The following is a 25,317-nucleotide window of genomic DNA, read 5'->3' on the forward strand; positions in this document are numbered from 1 at the left end:
GTGAGGAACACCTCATAATGATAAAGGGAATCGAATACAAAGAAGACATAACACTTATTAATAAATATGCTCCCTATCGGGGAGCCCTGAAATATATAAAGCAATTACTAACAGAACTAACTAACGGGAGAAACTGATCAAACCACTATCGTAGTAGGGAACCTAAATACCCCACTGTCAGATATGGACAGATCATCCAAACAGGAGATCAATAAGGAAATAACATCCTTAAATGACACAGCAGACCAACTGGACATAATTGACATTTACAGAGCCTTCCATCCCTAACACCTGCTTATATATTCTTCTCTAGTGCGCATGGAACATTCTCAAGGATGGACCACATGCTGGAACACAGAGACAGCCTCAACAAGTATAGGAGGTTCGAAATCATATTCTCTGATCATAATGCTTTGGAGCTGAGATCAACTGTAAAAAGAAAGCATGAAGAACCACAATTACATGGAGATTAACCAACATACTATGAAGAATAACTGGGTCAGAGAAGAAATCAAGAGATACATAGAAGCAAATGACAATAAAAGTACAACATATCAAAATTTTTAGGACACAGCAAAAGTGTTTAATAAGAGGGCAGTTCATATCATTACAGATCTATCTCAAAAAACAAGAATGAGCCCAAATAGACAATGTAATGCTACATCTAAAAAAACTAGAAAAAGAACATATGAAGCCCCAAATCAGCAGAAGGAAGGAAATCATCAAAATTAGGACAGAATTAAATGAAATTGACAATAAAAAGAGAATAGCAAAAATAAACGCAACAAAGAGCTGGCTCTTTGAGAAGATTAATAAACTTGACAAACCCCTGGCTAGACTCACTACAGAAAAAAGGAGGACACAAATAACAAAATCAAGAATGAAAGAGAAGCTATGACAGATACCGTATAAATACAAAAGATCATGCAAGAACACTATGAAGAATTACATAAGAGCAAATTTAAGAACCTAGAAGAAATGGACAATTTCCTAGACTAAATCACAAAGAACTGGAGAATCTAAATAGATCGATTGACAGTAAGGAAATGGAAACAATCATCAAAAACCTTCCAAAAAGTGAAAGTCCAGGACCAGATGGCTTCACCAGTGCATGCTACCAAACATTCAAAGAAGATTTAATACCTATTCTCCTCAAATTCTTCCAAAGAATTGAAGAGGAGGCAATACTTTCCAACTCATTTTATGAGGCCAATATTACCCTGATACCAAAACCTGGTAAAATAACACACAAAAAAGAAAACTACAGACCAATATCTCTCATGAACACAGATACAAAAGTCCCAAATGAGACAGATACTAGTGAATCAAATACGACACATTAAAAATTACACACCATGATCAAGTGGGCGTCATTGAGGGGATGGTTTAGCATGCTCAAATCGGTTAATGTGATACGCCACATTAACAAAATAAAGAATAAGAATTATGTGATCATATCAATAGATGCAGAAAAAGCCTTTGACAAGATACAGCATCCATTTATGATTAAAACACTTAAGAAAAGAGGTATAAAAGGAAAGTACCTCAACACAATGAAGGCCATATATGCCAAACCCTCAGCCAGCATTATACTTAATGGTGAAAAACTAAAAACCTTCTCTCTAAGATTGGGAATGAGACAAGACTGTCTGCTATCACCACTGTTATTCCATATAATTTTGGAGGTCCTGGCTACAGCAATCAGGCAAGAGAAAGAAATAAAATGCATCCAAATAGGAAGTGAAGAAGTCAAACTGTCACAATTTGTAGATGGCATGATTCTCTATACAGATAACTCTAAATACTCCACTAAAACACTACTAGAAACAATAAGAAAATACAGTAAAGTTTCTGGATACAAAATCAAAGTTTAAAAATCAACAGTATTCCTATACTCTGAAAATAAATTATCACAAAAAGAAATGAAGAAAACAATTCCTCAATGAAGAAAACACCTAGGACTAAAGCTAACAAAATACGTGAAGGACCTATGCAATGAAAACTATACGACTCTGCTAAAAGAAACTGAAGAAGACAAAGAAATGGAAAGAATCAACATAGTTAAAATGAGCATATTACCGAAAGCGTATTACAGATGAAAGGCAATCCCCATCAAAATCCTATTGGCATTTTTTTTTTTAAAGAAATAGAACAAAAAATCATCAGATTTGTATGGAAGCACAAAAGACCCCGAATCACCAAAGCCATCCTGAGAAAAAAGAAAGAGGCTGGAGGCATTACTCAGCCCGACTTCAAATTATATAACAAAGCAACAATAATCAAAATGGCATGGTATTGCCACAGAAGCAGACACACAGACCAGTGGAACAGAATCGGGAGTCCAGAAATAAACCCATAGATATATGGGAAAGTAATTTTCGACAAAGGAGCCAAAAACACACAGTGGAGAAAGGAGAGCCTCTTCAATAAATGGTGCTAGGAAAACTGGAAAGCCACCTGCAAAAGAATGAAACTAGACTGTTTCTATCACCTCACACCAAAATTAGCTCAAAATGTATTAAGGACCTGAATATAAGACCAGAAACAATAAACCGCATAGAAGAAAACAGGTATTAAACTCATGGACCTTGGACTTAATAAGGATTTTATGAATTTGACCTCGAAGGCAGGGGGAGTAAAAGCAAAAATGAATAAATGGGACTACAACGAACTAAAAAGCTTCTGCTCGGCAAAAGAAACCGTAAACAAGGTAAAGAGACAACCATCCGAATGCGAAAATATATTTGCAAACAACGCCTCCATTAAGAACCAAATACACAAAATACACAACGAAGAACTCATACAACTCAATAACAACAAAAAAACAAACAATCCAATTAAACAATGGGCAGAGGACCTGAACAGACATTTCTCCAAAGAAGACATGCAAATGGCCAACAGACATATGAAAGGATGCTCAACTTCAATAGCTACGAGGGAAATGCAAATCAAAACCACAATGAGATACCACCTCACACCTGTTAGAATGGCTGTCATCAATAGGATAAGTCATACCAAGTGTTGGAGAGGACGTGGAGAAAAAGGAACCCTCACACACTGCTGGTGGGACTGCAAATTGGTACAGCCGCTGTGGAAAACAATATGGAGGTTCCTCAAAAAACTAAGAATCGATCTACCATACAATCCAGCAATGTCTCTACTGGTATTTATCCCAAAGACTTGAAAACCCGTATCTGAAAAGATATTTGCACACTGATATTCGTAGCAGCATTATTCACAGTGGCCAGGACATGGAAGCAACCAAAGTGTCCTATGACAGATGATTGGCTAAAGAAGCTGTGGTACGTACATACAATGGAATATTACTCAGCCATAAGAAGAGATGAAATACTGCCATTTGCAACAATATGGATGGGTCTTGAGATAATCATGCTAAGCGAAATAAGTCAGATGGAAAAAGCTGAAATTCACATGACATCATTCATATGAGGGATATAGTCTAAAAGCAATAAACAAACATGACAGAGACTCATGGACATGGACAGCAGACTAGTGATTACCCGGAGGGGAGGGGAGGGGCAGGAAATGGGGTAAAAGGGGTCAAATATGTGGTGACAGAAAGAAATCTAACTATGGGCAGTGAACACACAATGCAATATATATATACCTTCCTGTTGCACTGTACACTTGAAACTTACTGGGTTTTGTTGATCAATGTCACCCTAATAATTTTTAATTAAAAAAAATATTAATAGTGGGGAAAAGAGTCAGTCTTGAAAGAAAGGAAAAAGAGAGAAAGGAAAGAAAGAAAAAAAAGGAAGAAAGAAAAAAACAAACTGTCTCTACAAAAAAAAAGTTTGTCTCTGTAAGAAAGTAAAACACTCTATAAAAAAGAAAGAGAAAAAAAGAAAGAGAGAGAGTCCAGCCCTCAGACAGACAGACAGAGCCGGGGGCGCGCGGCGCGGCCTCGCTCTGCGCCCCGACGCCCGGGCCCACCGCTGCCCGCGCCCCGCCGCGCGCACCTGAAGAACTGCAGGAAGGAGAAGCCGTAGCCGCGCTGCTCGGCGATCCCGGCGCAGACCACGTTGGCGGACGCGGCGATCAGGGTCCCGTTCCCTGGAAGCAGAGCGACGAGTGGGGCGCGCGGCCCCCCGCAGACGGCGGCGGGGTTGGTGCGGGGCTGCGGGCCGCGGCCTCGGAGGGCGGCCGCCCCCTGCGTGGGTGGCGCGGTGGGTGCACGCCGCAGGGTGAGTCCCAGAGCACTGGCCAGGGGACGCGTGCGCACACACGTACCCGGGCGCGGGGCTGAGGCCAGCTGGACGCAGCCACGGCCGGGGAGGCCACGGAGGGCGGCGTCTGCGGGTGGGCACGCAACCCAGGCTCCGCCGGTTTGGCCCGGCTGTGAGGGGCGCGCACGGACCCGAGGCAGACACGGTCCCCAGGACTGGCGCCCAGTGGGCGCCCATCTGGAGCCAGCGCGGGGCCGGGGCACCGGGGCAGCCCCGTGTCAGCACCACGGACAGAGCCCTGCACCGAGAGCCGCTCGGCAGGCTCTGTGTCCCCTGGGCTCCCGGCGAGGCACACCGCAGAGCCAGGACGCCGCGGGCCGTGTCCCCTGGGAGCCCACGGCACCGCCTGCCTCCCAGGAGGGGCCTTGCAGACGACGCCCAGCTGAACGCGCGTCCCCAAAGCCCGGACACGGCCACCAGGTGCCCAGCACCACCCCCCTCTGCCTTCCCTGGCGTGAGACTTAGACGGGGCCTTTTCCGCAGAAACCCCTGGAACAGCCGGCCGCCCCGGCTGCTGACACGCCTGGCCTTAAGGCCGGGCGCAGTCCACGCGTCGACAAGACAAAGTCAGTGAAAACCGAGGCTCGGGGCCCCGCCGAGCCTGCGCCCCGCGCAGGCCCCGCCTCGCCAAGGTCACGGTGCTGCTGAAGTCCCGCTGCTGTTCCTCTGTGCGCCTCAGAGAAACTGCCGCTGGGGATGGCTTCTGACTGAATGCTGCACCCAACCCGTGAGCCACGCGTGGGGGGGAGGGGGGAAGCAGGAGGGGGAGAGAGCAGAGGAGGGAGGCAGGGAGGGAGGAGGGAGAGCAGCCTGCAGGGCTGCGGAGAGCGAGCCTGCGGACTCTGAGCCCTAAGGAGCCACCGTCCTCGGCCGGGGACTCAGGTGTCAGCAGCAGCTCCGCGGACCATGGCAGTGAGGGCTCCCAGAGGGAGTGACCAGCTCTGAGGGGCTGGTGCCCTTGGGCAGCCACCATGGGACGCCGCAGCCACCTCCAGCCAGCCGCGCCGGCCATCAGACCACCCTGGTGCCCCGGCGGGCCGCCCTTACCTCCCAGGCAGGCCCCGAGGGCCAGCGCGTACATGAGCGGAGGTATGGGCAGGCGGACCTCGGGGTCTCGGCTCAGGCTCAGCAGCACGGGGACCTGCGGAGGAAGGACAGGGCCGTCGCACCGGGCGGGCGCCGAGGGGGCCCAGCCACGGCTTACGGGAGCCGGCCATGGCCTGCCGCCCAGTTGTCAGAGTCCCGGGGGGCTTAAAGGGGAACCGCAGGAGCCATGGGACGCGCACGGCCTTGACTTTGAGCCCACCGTTCCCAGCCACGTGACCGAGTGGCCATCCCTGCCGTGGGTGTCAAATGGGCGACGTCACAGGAGCCTCCCGCAGCGCGAGGGCCGGACCCCTGACCCAGGCCCGGCAGCCACACACCACGGGCTTGAACCCGCACGCGCCCCGGGCTCGCGGCCCCGTGCCGTCGGTGGGAGGGGAAGTCGCTGCTGGGGGTGGGGCTCCGGCCTCATTCCCGCGTCGGGGCGGGAACCGGACACGGCTGCGAGGGCGCGGGGTGCGGTGAGCCCGCGCCCCCCGCTGTGGCCCTGTGCCCCCGCGGTCTGCTGCCCCTGCGGACGCCCCTCATCCGACAGGTGCCAGGCAGCCTCCAGGAAGCCACGCGGGCTGGCCGGAGCGGTGTCGCCCACTCCCCGAGGGGCCGCGCGACTCACCATGGTGGCTGTGAACGGGATGTTGTCGATCAGCGACGACGCGGCGGCCGACACCCAGAGCACCAGCACGATGGCGGCGGCCAGGCGCCGGTCCTCGGGGACCATCTGGGAGGGGCAGACAGAGCGGCACCAGGTGTCAGCGCCGCGTGGAGCCACACGCGCCCGGACGGGAACGAGGCCCGTCACCCGTCCCGACACGCGAGGACACCGGGGGCCGGGCACGTGCCCAGACACGCCCTCGTCACCCGGCCACGGGAAGCGGGGCAGTGACGTCCTTCCTGGTGGCGGCACACGCAGTCGCGGCGACCTGGCCTCGGGCACAGCCCCGGGGCTGGGCCTCTCACTGTCACTGCCCGCTGCTGTCCCTGGGCAGGTTTTCGCCGGGGGCCGACAGCAGAGCACGGGCCCTGCGGTCACGGGGTCTCTGGGAGCCGTGTTGTCTCCAGGCCCCCAGAACAGGCCCCCGCTGTCCTTCTTACCTCACTCGCGCAGTGTGTCACGCACCTTTATGAGCAAAGTCGTCTGTTCGCCAACGTACTCTATCAGGTGGAGGTGGGCCAGCGCCTGGAAGAGACGGACGTGCGAGAATTACTGCAGAACAGAATACACGCACGTTTTTAGAAGCCGTGCTTCTGATGGAAGTAAGCGAACATAAGCGAGGCACAGGCGCCCACTCCTCGTCGTCAGAAGACACCCAGTCCTCGGTCCGTAAACACCGGCGGTCCCATCCGCACAGCGAAGGCCCTCCCAGGACAAGCACGGCCGCAGACGCGGGGCGTCCAGGGGCTGGGCTCACGTCCAGGTCAAGTTCAAAGCTGGACAGAAGATCCCCTCCCTGGGACCACAGGAGAGGGCCCTGCACACAAGTCGTTCAGGCAGGTGCCGGCACACTCCTTTTTAAGTTAAACATCACGGTGTTTCAGAATGAGAAGATGCGTGGTTTACGTAACTGTCACAGGAAGGAAGGCGAGCTTTGTTTCCTCAGCGTCGGGCAGATTCAGAGGGCCGCGTCCAGGCAGCGGCGGGAGAACCGGGACGGGGCTGGTCTGCTCAGGCCGTGCCCCCACCCCACCCCTGTCCTGACCCCAGGGACCCTGGAGAGGAAGCGCCAGGAGGGAACCAGCTGCGGGGTGACACGGCTGCCCAGCACCTCTCGAATGTGGCCTTTTCGCAGCGACTGTGTTGCTGAGCAGGACGTATTATGGACGTCGGCCTGACCCCGTCCGCTCGCTGTCACTTAAAGCTGGGGAGCCCGGCACCGGGAGAACGTGCTGTGACCTTTGACCCGCGACTTCATCAGAACAGTGGTATTGCTGAATTTCAGGACACTGGGGTTTTCTCAGAGATTTCTGATTTACACTGGCTGTGGTTGCGAGTGGCGGGTCCAGGCCATACTTCCTGTGCGAGCCCGGGGCTGTCGCACATGAGCACGGCCCAGCTGTCAGGGACCCGCGCAGAGGGCCAGGTCCAGCCGCGTGCTCTCAGCCCCCACACCTGCTTCATGCCATGCAGCCAGAGGCGTGTGTGGGCGGTTCCGACCTCAGACAGCGCCCCAGGTCTTCGCTAGGCTGGGTGGGGTCCGTCCCAAATGGGAGCTGCACAGATACTAAGCTGAGTGAGACCCGTGCCAGGTCCTGCTCAGAAGTGGGGGACGGCTCCTGAGGCCCACAGGGGCCTCTCCCCCTGGGCCCCCGGATGGAGAGACAGGGCCAGCAGCCTCTGACAGAAGCCCGCCCTGAAGGGAAGTCCAGGAGAGGAACAGCGGGAGAAACACCCTGGAGGGGTCGCTTCTCGGGGTGCTGGCTCCCCCCACGTTCCGTCTGCTCGTGCTTATTTTTCAGAAGCCACGATGGCTGACTTCTGTTTTTGGTCCGATGGTCCAGCCGTGGTCAGCGGGAAGAGTGGGCTTCAGTGGGCTCACTCCCCGTAGAAGAACCGACGCTCGACTTTCTCATCCTGACACCTATTGAGAGTCCTCTTCGGCTAACTCCTAGACTGAAGGACAGATTAGGTGTGTGACTTCTCCTGTGCCAAGTCCTGCGCGTTTGACCGGTCTACCCGTCACCTCCGCCGGGGACCTGGGCAGGAGCATGGGCAGGGCCTCGTGTCCCCTTGAGCCCTCGACGGGGTGAGATGGGTCGGTATGAGTCACACGGCAACTCTGGACCAGGAGGGAAGGGCGCAGAGCGGCCTGGCCCGTCACGGCCGGCAGGGGGCACCCGCCGTCGCCCTGGCGGCCTTCGTGAAGCCCGCGGAAAAGCACTGCGCCCCTTGCTCTGCTCTTCCCAGCTGGCTTCTCCTTCTCCGTGACGTCCTAACTTAACGTTCAGACCGTCTCCATCAAAACCTGACCTGAGCGAAAAACTCCGATTTCTAAAACCTCTACAACGTATTGAAAGTTCTTACACGTTTACGGCTGATACAGCCAGCTGTTTCCACAAACATTTGGAACACGTTATAATCGTGCTGCTCCCGCACGTGGGAATCAGAAACCCAGCTACGGCATCTATAATTTACAAACTAATCCCATCTTGAAGTAGCTTGGAAAACAGCAAATTAAAGGAATAAAATTAATTTATTTTTTGTTAAGTGTTTTTCACAGAGATAGCGCTGTGTTTGCTTTTGTTCTCACTCGGTGAGTTTTCTTTTTTTAAGGCAAGAGGAACAAGTCCTTGGTGTTTTTGAACTTGTAAACTAACCCATTGGTGGTCAGTCTGCGCCTCAGACAAGCATGGAAGGCAACTCTTCCCCAGAGAATAAACGTTCCTCCACTCCCTGCGATTTGTTGTTTCTCGGGGGGTATATCCCCATTGCTCATGAATAAAGGTAACATACACAAAAGTGACTTGCATGAGAAGATGAGGCTCACCAAGGACAATCTTCAAGGCTGCAGTGGAGCCTGGTCTGGAGTTTGGCTTCAATTCACATGAACTTATCACACGCAGCTTACAAATCAGAGCCTGCAGCCTGCCTAGTGTTAGCGCCGTGATCATTTTCCATGACACGGTCTTGGAATAAAATGCAGTACGTGCACAGTGCAGTGCCCTCAGCAGTGGCAGCGTGCACTCAGAGACACAAGGACACGGGAAGCCCGATGTCGCTACTCTCGTTTTAAAGAGCAGACAGAAAAGATGACAGAATGTGATTCCTCGTAGTCGATCAATGAACAGGAAGAAGGTTCGCAATCCTGGAGGTGGAGCTGGAACTAGAATGCCCTGTACTGGGCGCAAGGGGTCGGCGAGAGAACGGAAATGTTCTAAATTTACTAAAAATCATGTAAACTGAAAATGGGTGAATTTTAGAATATGCAAATTGTACCTCAATAAAGTTGTTTTTAAACATCCAGTGTTTACTGCCCCTCCCCGCCCCACCAACACCAAGTGAAGTGTGAAGCTCAGAAAAACAAGTCGAGAACGAGGTGAGCCAGCAGCTCACGCCCAGGGCGAACGTGTGACTGGGCGGAGACTCCGCGGGCCCGTCCGCGTCCCGTGTGTTGTGTGGAAGCAGCGCGTGGAAGAGAAAGGGGACGCAGAGCAGGAAGGCGGACATGGCCGCCTGCCGGCCACACACGTCCCGTTATGAGTAAAGACACGGGTTTCAAAGATTCAAAGGACCTGTCTTAAAAACAGGTAGAAAAAAACAGCATCAAGATGTCAACCCAGGGGAGAATTAAGAAGGAATGGGTCTGCGATCAGCGAGCTGCGGCGACTCGGAGACGTCGGCACGCTTGAGGGGCCCCCGGGACACCAGCGTGTTTCTGCGTCAGTGGAACCTTGTACTTCGGGAAGACACAGGTTTACAAATCAAGTCTCAAGGTTGAAAGTTCTGTGAATAATTTTGTAACGACTATAACTAATATATATTATTCACTCTTCTCTCTGAGGTATTCTTTTCCATGATAACATAGACTATTTGGTTAAATATTACAAAAAGTAAAATAAATCAAGATCTACCCTACGGACTTGCTGTAACAAGTCATTTTGCTCCAAACCAAACTGAGCAAATTCCACTTTACAGCAAATGGATTTAGAACAAGTTTACAAACCCTAAAGACAATTCAAGAAAAAAAATAATGGCAAGCAAGTAAACAATTTTATCAGGAATTTTGAGGGTGGCTATCTTGAGATAAAAGCTGGTTTAACTTAAAATAGTCTAATTACGACCTCCATCATTTCCCACTGGGTCAATCTGTGGAAAGACTGACAGACTTAGGCTCTCTTTGCTCAGTAAATAAATTACGAAATATGAACACTGGCCAAGAGGTCACGTTGCAGGAGCTCTGAGGTCTCACCTCCATCAGGACAAAGAGCGCTGCGAAGAACAGAAGTGTCGCCCATTCCACTCGGTGTAGAATGATCTCAAACTCGTGGATGTCGGCTAAAATCAGCAACCAGATGGCGCCCAGAACAGCGATCCACCCTGGGAAACAGAGAAATGGGTGTGCGGATGCGCTTCCGTCGTTAGCACATTGATTCGCTTTTCACCTTCTGATTGCTCTTTTCCTTACTGAGGACAACTCATTCTGAAAACCGAACGTATTTACAATTTATATTTGGGCAGGGTATATGCCCCCGAAACCAACACTACGATCAAGATGATGAGCTTCAACACTGAACTGACACCGATGGGCAGATCTTCCGGACAGAAAATCAACAAGGAAACAGTGGCCTTAATTGATACGCAAGGCCGGATGATTTAATTGACATCTTTAGAGCATTTTAACCCAAAGAGGCAGAATATACATTCTTTTCAAGTGCACTTGGAACCTTTTCCAAGACAGACCATATGTCAGACCACAAGTCTCAGTACATTTAAGAAAACTGAAATCATATCCGACCACAATAATAGAAATCAATTCCAAGAAATAAACGGAAAAACACACAAACACATGAAGGGTAAATAACATGCTAGGAAACAATGAATGAGTTAACAATGAGATCACAGAAAAAAATCAAGAACGCTAGCCTGAGACAAATGAAAATGGAAACAGTGACCCAAAATCTAGGGGACACAGCAAAAGCAGTCCTAAGAGGGAAATTCATAGAAATACAGGACTAACTCAAGAAACAAGAAAAATCTCAAATAAACAACCTAATCTTACACCTATGGGAACTAGGAAAAGAACAAACAAAGCCCAAAGCAAGTGGAAGAAAGGAATAAAGAGCACAGCAGAAATAAATGGAGTGTAAAAAATAAACAATATAGGAGATCAAAAAAAACAAAAACAGATTCTTTGAAAAGATAAAATTGATCAACTTTTAACCAGACTCGAGAGAGAGAACTCAGACAAATAAAAACGGAAAGTAAAGAGAAGTGACAGCCGACACCACAGAAATACAGGAGATCACAAGTAAACACTAAGAACAACTATTTACCAACAAACTGGACAACCCAGAACAAATGGACACATTCCTAGAAACATACAATTTTCCAAGACCGAATCAAGAAGAAACAGAAAATCTAAACCAACCAATCACTACTAACAAAATCAAATCAGTTTAATTAATTTATTTATAATAGATAATAAAACTCCCAACAAACAGAAGTCCTGGACCAGACAGCTTCACAGATGAATTTTACCAAATATTCAAAGAAAAATTAATACCTATCCTTCTCAAACTATTCTAAAAATTCAGGAGGAGGGAAAACTCCCAAACTCATTTTATGGGGCCACTATTCCTGATTCCAAAGTCAGACAAAGACATTATAAAGACAGAAAACTGTAGGCCAATATCCCTCATGAACATAGATGCAAAAATCCTCGACAAAGTATGATGAGCAAACTGAATTCAGCAAAACGTTAGAAACATCACACGCCATGATCAAGTGGAATTTATTCCTGGGATGCAAGCCTGGCTCAATACGTGCAAATCAATTAAGGTGACACACCACATTAGCAAAAGAACAAAAATCATACAATGACATCAACAGAGGCAGAAAAAGCATGTGACAAAATCCAGCATGGATTTATGATAAAAACTCTCAGCAAAGTGGGAACAGAGGGAACGCACCTCAACACAATGAAAGCCACGTAGGACAAGCCCACGGCTCACACCACACTCAATGGGGAAAGGCCACAAGCGTTTTCCTTAAGAGCAGAATAAGACAAGGATGCCCACCTTCCCCACTCTAGTCAACACAGTATTGGAAGGACGAGCCACAGCAATCAGTCGAAAAGAGAAATATAAGGCATCCTAATTGGAAAGAAAGTAAAACTGACATTATTTGCAGATGACATGACACTTAGAGAATCCTAAAGATTCTACCAAAAAAAAAAAAAATAGAACCAACAAATGAATTCAGTAAAATAGCATGATACAAAATTGACATTCAGAAATTGGTTGTATTTTTATACACCAATGTGGGTCCCGGGCCTGGCTGTGATCCAGGCCCACAGCCAGGAATAGGACCCTGGATTGAGAATGTTTCATTAGTATATTAGGGCACCTACGCCTAACATACGTAAACTCTAATTCAGCTTATTGTATCATGTGCGTGTGGCTGAATGCCACTATCGTACTCTGATATATGTGGGGCCATGTGGCCCCCTGCGGAGCAGAAGGGGCGCAGAAGCAGAAGCGTGCTCCCCGCAATAGAACTGTGTGCTCCCCACAATAAAGCTGGCACCTGCCATCTCATTCTCCCGTGGGCCCCTTGTGCATTCCTTCAACTGGGCGTCTCACCACCAAAACCCCTTCTTCATTGGCTCGGTGCTGACAGCCAATAACGAACTATCAGAAAGAGAAACTACGAAAATAATTTCATTTATAATCTCATCAAAAAATAAATACCTAGGCATAAATTTAACCTAGAAGGTAAAAGGCCTGCACTCAGAAAATTACAAGACATCAAAGAAAGATACTGAAGAAGACATAAATAAACGGAGGCATGTATCGTGCTCATGGCTGGGAAGAGTCCACATCGTTAAAATGGCCACACTACCCGAAGCAATCTACTGATTCGGTGCAATCCCTATCAAAATACCAATGGCATTTTTCACAGAACTATAACAAATCATCCTAAATTTATATGGAACTACAAAAAATCCCAAACAGCCATGGCAATCTTGAGAAAGAAGAACAAAGGTGGAGATGTGCTCCTGATATCAAACTATATTACAAAGCTACGGTCATCAAAACAGCATGACGCTGGCATAAAAACAGACACATAGATCAACGGGACAGCACAGAGCGCAGAAATAAACCCACGCCTGTGTGGTCATTTAATCTATGACAAAGGAGGGAAAAAAACATACTATGGGGTAAAGACAGTCTCTTCAATCAATGGAGTTGGAAAAACTGGGCAGACGTAAAAAAAACGAAACTGGATCCCCTTCTTACACCACACCCACGGATAAAGTCAAAGTGGAGTCAAGACTTAGACGTAAGACCCAAAAGCACAGCTCTCCCAAGAACCCGTGACCTCCGCAGGGTGCTGGGGACAGCGGGCGGTGGGAGGAGGTGAGGCGGGGACGGGGGGCGGAGGCACCGTCGGGGAGGAGGGGGGCCACGTGGCCCTCTCACGGTCCCTTGTGGCATCGGCAGGTCGGTGGCATGCACTGCAGGGCTGCGTCTCTCCCCCGGGAAGACTGTCCTCCAAGCGGGACAAGAGTGGTGACCCTGCTGCGCCCCGAGTCCCTTCTGACGCTGGGCCCGGGAGGGGCTGGGAACCAGGGTGCCGAGACTGCGGGGCCGGGCGTGCGCCCCCTCCCCCAGGAGACAAGGCCGAGCAGACAGGCTCCCTTCCCACTGGGACGCAGTGACGGAGGGACTCACCGAGACCGAGGTGAACGCCGGGGACCAACGAGCTGAGGAAGAACATGAGGATGACGAGCCCCAGCACCAGCAGGCACTTGGCGAGGAGGGCGCCGTCGGAGATCCTGTGCTGTGGGAGAAAGCCGCCATCCGTGCCCGCCGCGAGCCCCCACCGGCCACGCGCCTGGGCCCCACGCCGTCCTCCTTAGGGGGAACCACGCTTTGGGAGGTGACAGTAGGGAACCGCTACCGGGAACCGTGCACGCCGGATCCGGGCATTCAAACCGTTCGTGAAAAATGAACCGGGAAATTTATAAAGTGCCGTGCGAACACCTGCGGAACAGCTGTTTGGCGCGACACAGAAGGCACGGAACTGTCCCCAGCCCCGCCGCCCGCATCGGGTGAGATGGCGGCAGAGCCACCGGGGAGAGGGCACGTGACCTCCAGGGACGGGTCTCGGGCCTGCAGCTGTCCTCAGGTCCGCCCCATCCCATGGCACAGGCGCTTAACACGTCCTCGCAACAGTACGGGTCCTGCTGAGGGCCATGCTGGGCCCTCATGGGACGCTCACGGGGACCCTGGAAGGAGCTGGCCCCAGGGGAGCAGGAGGCGCACTGCCTGAAGTGCCTCCGTTAGCTCAGTCACAAACCCGCGGCCAGCGGGCCTGAGCCACAGCGCCAGACGGGATGTCCCCCAAACTCCGGCGGCCCTGGCCGTGCGGGCCCGGGGTGAGGATGAGGTCCCCAAACACACACAAGTGGCACTAGGTCGTCCCACCCCACCTAGCTGGGCAGTGTGCACCGAGGACTGTGCTGTGCCCCAGGCCCCACCCATGTATGTCTGTCTGTCTGTTTGTCTGTGTCTGTGTCTACCAGCATTAGAACAAAGCAGACAGAAACAGGCGAGAACTCGCAGCTGCCGCCAGGGGACAGGGCCACGTTCTGCCCGGATCAACCGGGGGCGACGTGGTCCAGCAGGGCAGGTGGGGTCGGCACACACTTGGGCCCAGGAGTGTCACAGCCGCGTCCTCCTTCCCCGACCCTGAGCGTCTGGGTGGGATGCAGCCTGGGAACAGGGACCACAGACCAGACCCCCAGAGGACACATGACCCCAGGCCCCACAGCCGAGTTACTGTCAGCCAAGGACAACACGTCCCTGTCACAAGTCGAGAACCAGGGTGGGCGAGCAGCCTCTCCTGGGAAGGAAGTGCGCAGACTGGAACCCCACAGACACACGGTGAGAGATCTCGGACCCGGCGTGGAGCCCTCTGGACCCGGAGAGGGACACGATGTGTCCTCAGGTGGGCTGAGGGCGTCCACTGGGGCAGGAAGATGAGCAGAGTCACCCGAATGAGCCTCGGCCCCGGAGTCAGAGCCGCGGACAGAGCACACGCCCCCTCCGTCCCCAAAGCCGACCTGTGCTGGGTGTCTGTCCTCTGAGAAACGGGCTCCCTGGACCTGCCTTTGGGCTCGGGGGCCACAGGCACCGGCTCACCCAAACGGAGGGGCACAGGGACCCCGGTCACAGAGAGAACGTGGAGCTTAGCCTTCAGTTTGTGGGCGCACAGCCGAGCGTGGAGGGTACTGTCCCCTCTCGCCCCTGGAAAAACTCACGTCCCCAGGAGCGAGACAGGCGGTGACTCCACGCAGCCTCTCGCAAGACGGAGGGCCTCCCCCGCCCCCACCCCCACCGCGAGCGGGGCCGGGCGCCTCGCACCTTCCTCTGCAGCTCCTGGATGTTGGCCTCCCAGTTCTTGTCCTCCCGCGAGATTTGTCTGAAACGGAGACGGTGGCACTGAGCAGGGGGCGGAGGGACGGCCGGCAGCACCTTCGGCCCGGGCCCCTGGCCGGGAGAGATGCTCGCAGAGAGGGCGGGACAGCTGAGGACAGGGACGTGGACGCCGGAGGCGCGGAGGCCGGAGCGTGAGAGCGCGGGACCAGATGCCCCGCCCCCTTGCCTCGCTTCCTGCTCGTCTGACATTGTTCCCGAGTGAGGACGTCTCACGGTTACAACGACACTAACTAGAGAGAAGCCGCTCCCAGTGAAAGCAGTGCCACTTGCCTCGGGGTGACTGAGTGCCGCCCCCCACCCGTCGGGGCACCAACCCCGCCCGGCCTCCTCCCATCTCAGCCCGGCCGAGACCAGCGCCAGACCCGACAGAGGCAGCAGGCTGCGGAGCTCCGGGCCGCGCGGGAGAGCACTGTGCGGGGCGCAGCGTGTGGCGGGACCGGCCCCGCTGAGGGTCAGCTTGGGCCCGGCGTGACCTCCGCCGTCACGGGGCTGTCAGCTCGCACCGCGCAGGGCGCAGGGAAGGTCGGCTCCGGTGACGCCACGAGAGGCCCGCACCACGCGTGGCACCTGGACCACTCGGTGGGCACTGCGCCCGGCCCCGGCCATGGCGCCACGAAGCACGCTAGAACGCCTCCCCGACCGACGCACTGCGTACCTGCGGCAGGTGCACAGCCCCGCGTACCTGTGGAAGGTGCGCAGCCTGCGGGCCAGCAGGTGCTCCAGCGCCAGCACCTTGCGCAGCAGCAGCTCCCGCACAGCCGTCTCCTCGCGGCTGGCCGGGCTGATGCGCTGGGCGGTCAGGCGCCACACGTGGATCTCGTGCTTCAGCTCTGGGGAACACGAGGCCGAGGCTGGGGTCTCCCGCCGCCTCGGGTCGGCCGGCGCCCGGTCCCCTCACCGTCTCCCCGGACGGGAGCACCCCCGATGGCACACAGCGAGCCAGGGCCGAACCGAAGCGGTGGCTTCCCAGCACAGGGCACAAAGCCGACCTCTGAAAACCACCACGGCCGCGACGCGGGGCGACGTCGACTCTCTGGGCGGAGGGTAAACTCTTTGGCGGACACCCAGAGCTGGCACCCGGCCCCCGACCCCGCGTCCCCGTGCGCCTCCGTGGCCGCGCTCACCCACGACCTCGCTGGGCTCCTTGTTGTACAGCTTCTTGTTCCAGTACAGGAGCCGGAGCAGCGGCACGCAGAACAGCAACACGAAGCAGATGCCCACGAACATGTGCGCCGTGAAGCCCGCGAAGTCCAGGCCCTGGGGGCAGGGGGCGGGACGGGTGAGGCGTGGGCCAGCGCCGCGGGGTCGAACGGCCGCGTTCCCCGGCCTGGGACACGGCCCCTCCTCGCCTGCCTGCCTCGTCATCTTCGATCGACACGACGCTGTGCGGTCGGACACCTTTGCAACGCCAGCGACAATCCTGAGGTTCGCTCCAGGATGCAGCTAAGCTCCTGAGAACAGCTGGATTGTTGCGGTCTTCAGGGTGACGGGACCCAGGGCCGTGCTGAGTCCAGGCCGTGCAGGAAGCGGCCGCCCATCTGCCTGGCAGGGACATCGGTCCTGGCCCGGACTGCGTGAGCACGCGGCCCTCTCGTCCCTTTGGGCTGTTCTTCCCCCGGCCTCGGCGGTGACCCCGCCCACCTCTGGGTTCTCTCCATGGCCCTCCCACCTGTCTTGGTCTCCCCGGACCCTCTGCTCTGTCCTCTCCTGCCCGCAGCCCGGAGAGCCTCCCGGGCAGCGAGCTGCGGCAGTCGCGGGTGGCCTCGCCTGTCCTCTCCTCCCGGGGCCACTGCCCTTTTGTGGCCTGATGTCCAGGACCCTGGCTCAGCTTCGGTTTTGTCCCTTCAGGTTTTGGTTTACCCCCTTGAGGGAGAATCCCGTCCCCCCAGCCTCTCGCCCCGAGCAGAAGTGCTGCTCCCTCCCTGTGCCAAGCACGCCAGCCACACACAAGCCTCCGGGGAGGCCATGCGCACGGCGACCCTGGCAGGACTCGCCTCTGGGAGTCACCGCCGTCTGTGTGTGCGCATGTGCTTTCAGTTTTTACAATGACTGTTTTACTGTCAAATAAAAGTAATCAAATTTTCTCTAAAAACAGTTCTCTCCTGTGTGGCTGAGGCCCGGCTGGGTGACCAGTGCCCCTAGGACGGCCCACGGGACCCGCCGCCTGCGGGGGCGCTCCGGGGAGACGGGGTCGTGGGCGCACGGGTCGGCTCCCTGCCGACGTGGTCCCCACAGCAACCACACGGTGCTCAGGTTCGGCCAACGCGTGTGAGCTACACGGCAGACCCGCAGATGGCCGTCAGCACCGAGAGCTGTGAACGCTCAAAGGCTTAAGTATGTTCATGGACACAGACATGCCAGCACACCCAGGGACACATGCGTGACACGTCATCTAGACATATGACACCACTTCAGAAGCATCACCACCAATTCCTCAGGGAGGAGATATCGAGAAAGTTCTAAAGACCAAAGAATGATAAATGAAAGTTAATTTTCTAATTCTAGTTCTAACTCTAAGATATGCAAAGTAACATTTGCGGTTTCTCTAATACTTTGTTTTTATTTTAGTGTCCGAAGGAATTATATATTACTAAGATCTTTCAAAAATTTTCTGAATCTCTTTTTTCTAATTTCAATTTCTTCATCAGTGAACTCATCGCCACAGCTGAGAGGTGCGAGGGGACAGATCGGTCTCCTAAGATGAGCGGGTGGGAGCCTCAGTTCCTGCTGATGGGACACACTACGACCAAGCGGGTTGTCCCACCCGACCCTTTCCTCAAGCACTCCTCAGGGTGAGCGTGACGGACTCGGACCACTTCGGTCCCCACTGGAAGGTCAGTCGGCTGGCTGCCCGCTCCCAGCTCCGAGGAGCCGACGCGGGTGACTCCTGGTGACAGCGTCTCGGGGCAGCGTGCTAGCCAGGCGGGCCTCTCCTGTTAGAAGCCGCCCTCACGGCACCTACCGCCTCCCGCAGCTCCTGGTTGGAAACGATGATGACGTTCGGAGGGTCCCCAATGGCAGTGGCAGCACCCCCGATGTTGGTGAAGATCACTTCTGCAATCAGCACGTGTCTCGGGTCGAGGTTGAGCACCTCACATAGCCTGTCGCGAACGAAGGGAGGAAAGTGGTCCCACCATCACATTGGGGCCATGAGCAACCTCCACGTGTTTACGGTGCTCGTGCGAGGGAAGTGCTTGTGTGCACACGCATGCACACACATGCACACGTGCACGCACACATGTGCACACACAGGAGGGTGATGCTGAGTGGTGAACGATGACAGCGCCAGAGCCACAGGCCACCGCGGACTCTCAGGATCACGTTTCTCTGGAGGCCACCCCAGCAGCCATCGAAGCCTCCGCATGGGAAGGCTGGCTGCAGCGCCCCTTGCCCCAAGTCTCTGCCTGCACGCGGGGCTAGCGGGCGTCTGGTCAGGGGACGGCCTCGACACCACAGGGCACATGCACGGGTGCTGCCCACCCCCTGCTCCTGTCCCCGCCCTTAGTGTCGCCACCATCACATGGCAGGGGCTCCGCCCGCTCTGTCCTGAGCTCTGGAAGCCAGCCCTGCTGGTGGCTCCGAGCTTGTGGCCTCAGGCCTCGTGTCCGGGAGGGCCCCTTGTCTGGAAGGATCCCTGTGACAGCACAATTCAGGCCAGGCGGCAAAAGGGACTTGTCTAAAGCCCCTGCACCCCAAGGGGACCTGTCGCCCTCTGTCTCCCGGGGCCAGCCCAGGAGGGGTGTGACGTCTGGAGAGCCACCTTTAAAATAAAGAGCATGAAGTACGGGCACAGCTGGGCCCACGGCCTTGGAAGCTTCTGGACTCAAGGTTCCGACTCCGGGCAGAGAGCTGGGGTGATCGACACACGCCCACTGAGGGGAGTGGGGGGATTAAAAGCAACAGAATCTCATCGAGTTTCTCTTTCCCAAGTCACCCCACGAACCCTCCCAGGCTGGCCCGTGAGCCTCCCCACGGCCGGCCAGAGAGACGGCTGCTCGGTGGGAGCTCCCAGCCCGGCGGCCTCGCTGTGCGTCCTGACCCAAGCACGGTCGTGAGCCTGGCGGGACCCCCGGGCGAGCCCCTCGGCATACCTTATGGTCACAGGAGTGAAGAGCAGCGACGTGGTGACGTTGTCTAGGAAGGCGGAGAGGGTGGCGGCAACGAGACACAGCATGATGGTCATGGCCCACACTCTCCCCCGGGACAGCCTGTAGGCCTGGGGTGCGCAGGAGGGACGGGGTCAGGGGTTGAGGGCAGGTCGCCTTTCGTCAGGGGCTCTGGGAATTAACACGCGTGGGGGCCTGAGACTTCGACCCGCGGGTCCCCAGATGCACTGAGGCAAGGTGGCCAGAGTCCTGGGCTCCAGGCCACGTGGCCGAGCTCCCTGGACCTGAGCCTCCCTCGTGGTGCCCTGTGATGGCCTCGGCCCTGGAACAGTACCCGGCGGAGTCTGACCTCCCTTTGTGCGCACAGCCTGGGCCGTGAAGTTGGGGTCCACCTGGCCTGAGAGCCTGCTGGCCTCTGGGGGCAGCTAGTGCACGGTGCCGGAGGGAGAGGCCGGTACCTCCCTGGGAGGTGGCAAACGTCACCGCACAGCCCCATCGCTCAGGGTGTGCAAAGGCTTTGTCGGGTACTGTAGTTTATTAAAGAGCTTCTCAGCTGAAATAAAGCACTGGCCTTTGCACGAGTAGGCATGGCAGAGTGTCCCCTGCCAACCCCGAGTGACAGGGCCGGCACCAAGCCTAGGAGTTCTGGAAGATTCCCCAGGATCCCATTTATAAAAGTGAGCATTTTTATATTCAATGTGTAGAAAGTGCTCATGGACATTATTTCAGCAAAAAAAAAAAAAGACAATCAGAATGTGCTGGTGACACAGTTGGACACTCCCAGATGTAAAACCATCTGATGCGCAGCTCTGAACCTGCCGACTTCATTCGTGCCACAGAGATGTCCGACTCAAGCCCCCTTCTGCTAGGTGTCCTTCAGTCGTTTATGCAGAAGCTGCCTTAGCAGCTGTGCCCGGCTTTGCAGAAGTTAGTAATTCCGTAAAGGAGAAAGGCATTTTAAAATGTTTCCTTTAAATAGTAGTTTTACTCACCAAATATGTGACGGTAGAAAATAAACTTATCGACTAATTAGGACATAACTATTAAATGACGCATCAAACCTACCTTTACAGCACAATAATCGAAAAATCCAGTTTCTGAAAATATGGCTACTAAGATCATCTGTGGGGAAGAGAAGCAGAGACAGAGAAGCCGTTAGTGCCACCGCGAAGCGAGGTGACAGCGCTCGGCTCCACGCCCGCGCCCTGGCCCCTGCGTGAGGCTGCCGTGCCGTCGGGCTGCTGCGGGCCTGCCGCGGGCAGCGCCCTCACGGGCCCCCTGCACAGAGCCACCAGTCCCGTGCCCAAGGGACACTGATACCGTCCGGCCTTCACAGCGAACGCCAGAGTCCCTGCTGCTGTTTTATAGACCAGGAGGCGGGGCGGGGACAGAGATGGGAGGTGACGTGCTCACACTCACAAAGCCAGAAGCAAGTCAACTGGACACAGAAACGTCCCGAACTCAGTTTAGACTCAGCACAAGTACCCGCCTCGTCCAGAGGGGACCATCACTGTCCCTCCCAACCCAAAAGGCCCATGGTCTTTGGGACGCGCTGCCTCACGCACCCAGGGGCCTCACGCGGGCATGGACGGCGGGGTCCAGCGCAGTCTCCCACACGCCCACGGCCAGAACCGCCGGGGATTGGAACCCGGGCTCAGGCAAGCGGCCGCCTGGTGCCGAGCACCACGGAGGCGGCGGGCGGCACCGGCGTGCGGGCTCAGCCCCTGCGCACCGCGCGGCTCGGCCACGGCCCTTGCTGCACTGGCGTCACAGAAAGCAATGAACTGTGCCCTCCCCGCAAATCCACGTGTCGAAACCCTGATCCCGGCTACCTCGGCAGGTGACTGCACGTGGGGCGGAGAAGGTGGGGCCTGGCCCTGCCCGACTGCGTCCGCGGAAGGGGCAGTGGGGACACAGACGCATGCAGGGGGACGAACACACGAGGACATGGACAAGGCAGCGGCAGCACGCCGAGGGCGGGAACCCGACCCTGCCGGCTGCGCCCCTGAACTGCGGCCCCGGGACGGAGCCACCACCAGCGTCTGCGGCCCCAGCCATGGGTGCGGTCCAGCACCACCGCGGCCCCGGGCAGCCGAGGCACCGCTCAGCGCCCGCCTGAGTTTTTGTGAGACCTCTGGGGAGCCTCCCCCCACTTCCAGACGCCCACACCCTGCGGGCTCCCAGGGCCCGCCACAAGTCAGCTGGAGCCGAGGTCGTGCCGCCCTGCGCCCGCTCCTTCCCCGGGGCGGCAGCTGGTCTGGCTCAGTGACGCCGGGGGTCAGACGACAGCGAGGAGGGTGAGGACACACAGGGACATGCTGCGCGCAGGCGGCCACTCTCTCCTCCAGCCCCTCCCGGGCGCGGAGACCCAGAACTGACGAGCCGCCCCGCCGCTGTCCAGCTTATGACTCGTGTCCCATGCCCGCGCATCTCAGTCCCTTGCCTGCCACGGTGACCCTTCACGGCAGAGTGGCCACTCTACAACGTCTGACGGATGAGCAAACACGAATCATCACTTGGGGGCTTCGTCCTTTACCCACATCCTCGCAGGCACTTTCTCCGATCACCGAAACTCACGCGGTCCATTTGTTTGGGACGTTCTGTTTTATATTTTAAAGGCAGTAACTAAATTCTCTCAATGGCGGTTTTCTTTCGCGCTCAGAAAGGCCGCAGGCTGGACTGTCCAGCTGACTGCCCGGGGCCCCGAACGCCCCATCCCTGCTGGCAGGGACCCGCTGGGCCCATGCTGACGCGGCCCAGTCACACCCTGCCAGCTTCTCGGCACCGTTAGCGTCACGAACAGTGAGCAGCAGTGGCAGCATAGGACAAGAGCCCGGGCGGCAGCAGCCCGGGAGCCAGGGCCTGTGATTACCATGCCGAACAGCAGCGCCAGCGTCTCGAAGTCGATCCACTCCACCACGCGGGCCAGGCTGGGTCTCTGCGGCCAAAGCACAAATCCGCCCGTTACTCTCGCCACGTCCACGGTGCTGGGCAGGACAAACGTGCCGCCCTTCACGGCAAACCCGGTCCTCGAGCCGGAGTTGGAAGGCAGATCCCGTCCCCGCTGAAGCCCGCTGGGGACCCAGGCCTCCCACCCGTCATCTCCCGCCTCTGCTCCAGCCAGATGGCCCCCTCTTATCCCCAAGGGCTGATAGCACCCAGGGTCCGATCCCACACCGCTGAGCTACACGGCCCTGGGCACATGCGTGATCACAATGAGCCTTTCCTCAGCTAAAATGGAGAACGGCAGCGCTGGGTGTGTGTGTGTGTATGTGTGTGTGTGTGCGCGCGCGCGCATCACATGGCAGTGCTGGGTGTGCTTGTGAGATAACATCACGTGGAGAGCACTCATCACTGCCACGAAGTCTGGCAGTGCGTCCCTCTAACACGGCTTCTGGGGGGGCACATGGGACGTGACACGGAGGCGTGACGGCACCGGCTCCCAGCTCCCGGCCCGTCTGAGGCTGACGGTCCACCCGAACGTAAGCCCCAGACGCAACACGGCTCCACTTACATCGCCCATCACGGCCAGCGCCGCCAGTGCCGCCAGGGACCCCAACATGGCTGCCAGCGTCCTGTGAACGATCTGGAAAGAAACGTAGGAGCTGCTGTCCTCAGCCCGCAGCGGGAGAATGCGAAGCCCGCGTCGGCCAAGGGTCCGTCAGCACCAGCCCTGCTACGCCGCGCCTGTGACGACAGGGACTCGCTTCCGAATCCCGACGGCCCAGGACACACACAGCGCGGCGGCGGCGCGCCCTCTGCAGAGAGCCGCCTTCGCTCCCTGCACGGTTGGGCGACCCCCGTGCAGACGCGGAGGCTGAGCAGGGTACGTCCGCGAGGAAGCCCGCGGCTGTCGTTTGCCCACGACGCCCAGGGGGCCGGGCCGTCACGGAGACTGCTGCCATTGGAGGCGCACAGCCAGCACTCCACCTACTTCACACGTCGCTGTCACCGCTGAATCACAAAAGCTTCTTTCCTACTGAATTGTAATTTCAAATGCACGTGTCATTTGTAAGACAGAATATGAAGAAAGCTGAGGACAAGGAGAAACTAAAACCCTCGAACGGCGCCAGTGGGAATGGAGAGTGGCGAAGCTACCGTGGGAAAGTCTGCGGCTTCTTACACGGTTAAATAATCCAGTTACCACGTGACCCAGCAATTCCACTCCCGCACACATACCCAAGGGAAATGAAAACGTGACGTGAGTGTCGAACCCTGAGGACTGAGGACAACGGTCACGAACGGCAGCTTGGCTTCCCCACGGCGCCCGCCCGCCTGAGCCGCAGCCCCCCGCCCACTCCCACGCTCTGCTCCCCCCTCCCTCCACACAAGTCCTTCCCGGCTCGGTCGGCAGAGTGCTGTCATGAAGCCCCGGTGAGGCGGCAGCGTCACAGGGCAGGAGCACAGGCCAGCGGCCAGGGCCTGGGACGTGGGGGAGGGCGGGGCAGGCACAGGAGCCGGTGGTGGCGCTGCGCTTGAGAATCTTTACTGCAGCGCTGGTCACACGGGTGACGCGCACCAAGGTGCACACGGCCACCCCCCACACACCCAAAGGAGTGCCTGTGTAACCCCTGGGACCTGAGTCAGCCCCACGGACTGCACCCACGTCCCTTCCTCTGTGCTGCTGCCGGACCTCCGCTGTGCAGCCCGCCCAGGCTGAGGGGAGGGGGCTGGGGAGGGGCCCGGGGAGGGGCCTGGGGAAGGGGCAGGGGAGGGCCCCCAGGCACTTATTTGTATCTTTCATTTCAACCTCCCGTGAATCCGTGAATCCGTGATTTCAGAACCAGGGTGTTTAATCGATGGCGTGTCCGGCACACACGACAGGAAGCAGCGTGGGGCGACGCCTGCCCCTGGCGCGCGCCTGGCTCCCCCTCGCCTGTCTGCTCCCTGCTTCCACCAGGGTACAAGCCATACAGACTGGCTTCTTCACAGGACTTTAAATAAAAATTTTTTTTACACCTCCAGCACCTGGTCTTCCTAGGTGGTCTCCGACCCAAGTACTAACCAAGCCCGACCCTGCTTAGGTTCCGAGATTGGACGGGATTGGGTGCGTTCAGGGTGGCGTGGCTGTGGACTTTCATGGGACTTTTATAACCTCGGGATAGTGGTTGGGAGGGAGGGAAAGGATTTTTGTCCTAAATGGCTACTAATAATGTCATTAATTAGTGAAAGATGAGTAAATATTTATAAATTATGTGATTTTCAAAGGTTGTAAATTACACAAAAAAGATGAGTAAACCCAGAATAGTAGGGAAATAATTTTTTCAAAGATAAATTGACACTGTGCTGTATTTCTTAATTGATAGCGACTATAACTGATTAAGGTACACTGAATTTATTAAACCCATACATTCCAAACGATATTCAGAGAGGCAGGAGAGAGATGGGAAACAGACTTGGGGAAGCCACTGGAAGTTGCTAAGGCAACGATTCATTACTACAAAAATCGGTCATGGAGAAAAGTGACTTATCTGGTGTGTCTGGTATTAACACAGTTGGGCAGGAGAACGTTCTCTCACACAGATGAGGCGGGAGTTTATTGTGCACACGAATGGCGGCACTGAGGCGCCCCAGGGCACCAAGCCCTCAGGGGTTACTGTGCCAGGGCCCTGGGGCTGCGCTAAGGCCGCAGGGTGGACAGCGGGTGTCTGTCCATGGTGCTGAACGCAGGTCGCGCCCACAGAACGCCACGCTGAGCA

At 55.7% G+C, this 25,317-nt stretch overlaps 1 protein-coding gene and 1 pseudogene across 1 annotated transcript in view; both read right to left on the reverse strand.

Annotated features, from left to right (window-relative positions):
- The window catches only part of OCA2 (OCA2 melanosomal transmembrane protein), a 44,152-nt gene that overhangs the window by 3,348 nt on the left and 15,487 nt on the right, over window positions 1-25,317 (reverse strand). The window contains exons 10-23 of the mRNA XM_036232075.1: window positions 23,133-23,204; window positions 22,491-22,556; window positions 20,684-20,740; window positions 19,604-19,728; window positions 18,475-18,613; window positions 16,637-16,769; window positions 16,195-16,342; window positions 15,438-15,495; window positions 13,743-13,851; window positions 10,259-10,386; window positions 6,472-6,531; window positions 5,968-6,072; window positions 5,298-5,391; window positions 3,984-4,077 (exon numbers count right to left, since the gene is read on the reverse strand). Of these exons, the coding sequence (XP_036087968.1) occupies window positions 3,984-4,077; window positions 5,298-5,391; window positions 5,968-6,072; window positions 6,472-6,531; window positions 10,259-10,386; window positions 13,743-13,851; window positions 15,438-15,495; window positions 16,195-16,342; window positions 16,637-16,769; window positions 18,475-18,613; window positions 19,604-19,728; window positions 20,684-20,740; window positions 22,491-22,556; window positions 23,133-23,204 (1,388 nt within the window). The remainder of the gene's footprint in view (window positions 1-3,983; window positions 4,078-5,297; window positions 5,392-5,967; window positions 6,073-6,471; window positions 6,532-10,258; window positions 10,387-13,742; window positions 13,852-15,437; window positions 15,496-16,194; window positions 16,343-16,636; window positions 16,770-18,474; window positions 18,614-19,603; window positions 19,729-20,683; window positions 20,741-22,490; window positions 22,557-23,132; window positions 23,205-25,317) is intronic.
- On the reverse strand, window positions 24,575-24,693 carry LOC118611894 (annotated as a pseudogene).

This window comes from Rousettus aegyptiacus, unplaced genomic scaffold (genome assembly GCF_014176215.1).
Source record: "Rousettus aegyptiacus isolate mRouAeg1 unplaced genomic scaffold, mRouAeg1.p scaffold_m13_p_14, whole genome shotgun sequence".
Taxonomy (NCBI): Eukaryota; Metazoa; Chordata; class Mammalia; order Chiroptera; family Pteropodidae; genus Rousettus; species Rousettus aegyptiacus.